The 4,569-nt window shown below is 43.9% G+C and overlaps 1 protein-coding gene across 1 annotated transcript; it reads right to left on the bottom strand.

Annotated features, from left to right (window-relative positions):
- Positions 1-270: 270 nt before the first annotated feature.
- Positions 271-2,694, bottom strand: LOC129293292 (probable indole-3-acetic acid-amido synthetase GH3.1). The gene is made up of 3 exons (XM_054931169.1): positions 2,287-2,694; positions 2,089-2,190; positions 271-1,935 (listed from the first exon to the last, which is right to left on the bottom strand). Exons 1-3 carry the CDS (start codon positions 2,604-2,606, stop codon positions 564-566), a joined length of 1,794 nt encoding a protein of 597 aa, XP_054787144.1. The 5' UTR covers positions 2,607-2,694; the 3' UTR covers positions 271-563.
- Between the last annotated feature and the right edge of the window lie 1,875 nt (positions 2,695-4,569).

The following is a 4,569-nucleotide window of genomic DNA, read 5'->3' as shown; positions in this document are numbered from 1 at the left end:
AACATAAGAAGCAACTTTCTCGAATGAGCCACGACTTTTGAGTTACTTCAATTTATTGAATATAAGCAATTAGTGGAGTATATTAGCTGTATTAATATGGACTTTGGCGATTCTGTGATTGAATTGGATTTTTTATTGTTTAATAAAAACAGGTTATATATAAGGAAGAAAACTGTCAATTAAATAGCAACCTCGATCGAGTAAAGATTGGCAATTAATCGTGGTTATTTATGTGGTCTCATGTAAGAGCTAAAGCAATAGATGAGTAAGTGCATTGAATCGAGTGAACTAGTTTACCACAAGAAACTACCATGGTGTTCCATTACATTAATTCCTTCATCATCATTACATTCATGCACTGAACGATTCCACTCTCTACTACACATAACTAGAAAAGTCACAAGTCAATCGAACCAACTTACATAACCTGATCATGGTCTTACCTCTCTCACCTTTCCACAGGCCCTACTTCAAAAAAGTTGGAAAAAATCTACACACGACTTTGGGGGGAAAAATTAAAATAAAACAATATAAAGGTCAGTGTTCTCCTCCACCTCCCAGAATCACCTTCTCCTTTCTGGAGTCCAACGCGGCAGGGCTGGGCTAAAATGCGCCGACACCACCCTCGAATCTAAGAGCTCCATGATGGGAGTGAAATTCACACAACGTGGTACCTTATACTGATTGATCGACGCTCCTCTTGAGATCGCGTAATCCATGAGTTCCTCAAACGTGCCATTTCTCACCACCCGAATTTCCAGGGGTCCGATTGAATTATCCGCAACCCGACCCTGTCTGTAAACCGAGTTCAGCGATTCCTCCATTTCCAAACAGCACCGGTTTAGAACCTCCTCGCTCGGCGGGTTCGACGGGTCCTTCATCAGGAGCTCCCAGTATATCACGTAGTGACCTGGGATCGTCTTCGTGTCGGCGTAGCTTGTATACTCAACCACGCTGGTGTTGAACTCCGCGAGGAACTTGGATGCGTTCTCGACGGCGTTCTGTAACTCCGCCTCGTCGGTCTTGTCGGAGTCAATGCTGAGCAGCACGTTTTTCCTCCTCACGAAATGGAATTGCGGGGCCGAGTTGTGGAACCCGGTGACCCGGAGAATGTCCCCTACCCGGTACCGGTATAACCCGGCATAGGTTGTGATTACGAGTTCGTATTCTTTGCCAACTTCGACGTCAACAAGTTCAACGAGTTTCGGAGGAGAGTCTCGGGCGAACCCGGATCCGTTTTCGTGCTCCAGGAATTCGAAGTAGGCCATGTTTGGCATTATAGTGTAAGAGACCTCGGAAGGCTTGCACATCGGGTTGAGATTGAGTCCGAAATAACATTCCGACGAAGCGTACATGGTGCAGGCAAGTGGCAACCCGCCGCTGTAGTAATTGAGCGTGGGGATATACTGAGCCATCGCGCCTGTCACGATAACGTCCAGATATTTTGTGTTGGGCCAAATCCTTGTGATGATACCCTCCCAATTTTCCTTGCAACATTCATGGGAAACGAACGAGGCCAATTCCCGGTCGGGTTTGAGCACCCTGGCCATGTACTCTCTTATTGCCGGATCGGTGATTTTGGGGTTCAAAGTTCCGGATCGGATGTCGTAGCAGAGTGGAGACCAATGAAGCTGGAGGAACCGAATTGCACGGAGGAGACCGGAGGCGAAGACTGCTCCGAGACGGAGGACTTGCTTGCGTTCAATGAGGCCGCAGAGCATCTGGGAGTACATGCTCTGGAAGGAATCGGGGCACAGGATGGCTTCGTTGGGGCTGGTGTAGACATTGTAGGGGTCGAAGGGTCGGGTCTTGAAGTGGTCACTCTTGTAGTAGCTGGTGAGAACGGGTCGGGCCACGAGCCCACCCGGAGTCCTTGTTTCGGATTTGACGAACAAAAAGTACAGTCCCTTGCCTTTGTCCAAACCAGGCACATAACTGTTCCATTGAAATAAAAAACGCGTTTGGGTTAGTAAATGCCAATCGAGTTTGAAAAGATGGAAGCACATGTGCTGTTGATGCATATATATATATATATATATATTTTCTTATAGCGATATTCAATTTTGAGTTCTTCGAGAAGCAACTCACAGGTTCATAACTGGCATGAGAAGGCTGTAAAGAAGCTGGCGACGATCCAGCTCTTCCTTAATTGTAGGCATGAGTTTTCTTTCACCAGCGGAAGTTCCCGAACTGAAATTTCCGGATTAAAAAATTGAGAATCACGATTTTTTTAAAGGAATTGTGAAATTAGTTCCAGCTGTGTTACAGGGCGTGAATGAGACTGACCTTGTTAAGAATTCAGAGACAGGGTGAGCAGATAGAATAGCAGAGCGATCGCCATTAGCAATTCGCTGAATTTCAGGCTGGACGTCCTCGTAGGTGATGACGGGGAGCTTGGACTTGAAGGTGGTGCGGTCGGTGGCACCGCCTAGTCGGAAGCGTTTCAGGTACTCAGTGTCGGCGTTGCGAGTGAGTACCTCGGCCAACACCTTCTCCTGAACAGCATCGGCGTTTCGTGTGGTTTCCTCAATGAATTGAAGCGCCTTAGCATCCTTCTCGCAAGCAGGTGGACCAAGTGGAGAAGAGAGCGCAGAATCCACAGCCATGTTTTTTACAAGAAAGTGTTATAAGAAACGGATGAAAGTGAAGATTCGGAGAAGGAAAGGGATAGAGAGAGAAAGCGTGGAGGAAATTTAAGACAGAGGAGGAGTGAGGAGGGACGAATAGAGGATGTAATTTTTATAGGGAGGGGGAGGGGGAGTGCCACGTCAGAGGAGGTGGGACCCAGTTTGGGGGAAATGAAAACGAAAGAAGGAAAGGAGAAAAGGCCCAGTGGGGAGAGAAGGGAACAGGATTGGGGCCACAGCACGAAGAGGGAAGCAGAAAAGAGGGAGGCATGTGGGGTTGGAAAGCCATGTCAGCAAGAGCACGTTTAATTGGAAGGTAATAGTAATACGCGTCGCCCAACCACACGACCCGTTTCGGGTAAAAATGTTGGACTTTCCCATAGTGATGTGTCCCGCCCCGCCTTCCTCCTCTCCTAACTCCTTTCACGTGAGCTTAACTCTGCGCTAGAGGTTAAACCCACTTTCAATCAGAAATTATGAGTTTGAGCTTTTAATATACAATAGTGATTAAACTCTCGATGTAAAATGTGCCTCTCAAAAATATGTCAACAGGTTACTAACTGAATTAGTTTAAATAAAGATCTAGGATACCAAAATGAGAGCAAAAGAAACATTCTGTCCTAGTCACCAGTGGGTGCTTGAATCAACCGACAAGAGTTTGATATATTTTAATTAAAAATATCAAATTTAAACTTTAGATATACAGTAATAATTAAGTTCTTAGTAGGAGTAGGAATCATGTATCTCAAAGAAATGCTTACATGCTATCGATCGAATTAGTTTAAATCAAATACTTAAGATAGAGGAGCTTGTAAAAAAAAGTTTTACTACATTACGGTATAAGTTATTTCATATATTCTTTTTTTGTTGAGTTATGTCCCGACTGATTTAAGAAACCAATTTCCAAGGTTTAGAAAGTACAAAGTAAATTCTTCCAAACTAAATCTGCTCTACACATAAGTATTCGCTGATCCTTTCCAACTAATCACTTGCATAAATACCAATAACTCATGCCACTCAAGCCAACTTGAACAAGTCATATATCCTAACAGCCACCACTTAAATATCACATACTTTAGGGGCTTTTCCATTTTGTGGTGATACATACGCACGTATATACATACATAACGATGAGAATGTGGGTTCAAAAGTTATTATCTCGTTAATATATGCTCTTTTTGTTTAAAAATACAAGGTTAAGGGATAAAAATGTCTTAAAATTTTTTTGAAAAGAATTATAGCTATATTCTTATATTTTAATTGAAACAATGTCACTTCGAAATTTTTAAAAAGAGAGCAATGTTGCTCAGCCGTGAATCCACATCATGTTGACCATTAAACGTTGTGTTAATCAAAAAATTTCCGTGTGTCCCCTGAGTTGATCTTCTTCTTCCTCTCCCCCCCTCTCACCCTCTTTCTGAACCTTGAACCATCCCCTCTTCACCATCACTTCCGCAACCACCACGCCAACAACATTAGTCACTGCCAGACACTCCACCAGAACTAGGAAATGAGGGGTTGTGCCTTCTTCAGCGAGCACACACTTGCCGCCGCTGCCACATGACTCGCCTCCCTCAGGTATCTATGGGTGCAGGGCTACTGAGTATCCACATCAGACCGAGATCTTTTAGCCATGGATCGCCCCTTTTGGAACATTGAGTTGATTCCTTCTAGATGACTTGATGTTCATAATCATGCTGGCAAAGCTTGTATTCATAGAGCATCCTACCCATCTTCTTGCCTATTACTCTCGCTGGACAAGGATCCAATTTTCTAGATACTGTGAGGCCTTTGGACCCTGTTGCATTCGTTCGATCCTCGAGTTAGTTTGTATATATTCCACATTACTCTGTAAGTCGCTTCTGTTCCTTTTTTTTCTTCCCCTTGCATTTCATAGACATTATTATTATTAGTGCCTTGTAATAAGCTTGTGTTGTAGTAC

Source organism: Prosopis cineraria, unplaced genomic scaffold (assembly GCF_029017545.1).
Source record: "Prosopis cineraria cultivar Desert tree isolate PC_DT_omini unplaced genomic scaffold, ASM2901754v1 PC14, whole genome shotgun sequence".
In the NCBI taxonomy this organism is placed as follows: Eukaryota; Viridiplantae; Streptophyta; class Magnoliopsida; order Fabales; family Fabaceae; genus Prosopis; species Prosopis cineraria.
Note: the sequence above shows the minus strand (reverse complement) of the source record. Positions and strands in the feature narration are given on the sequence as shown.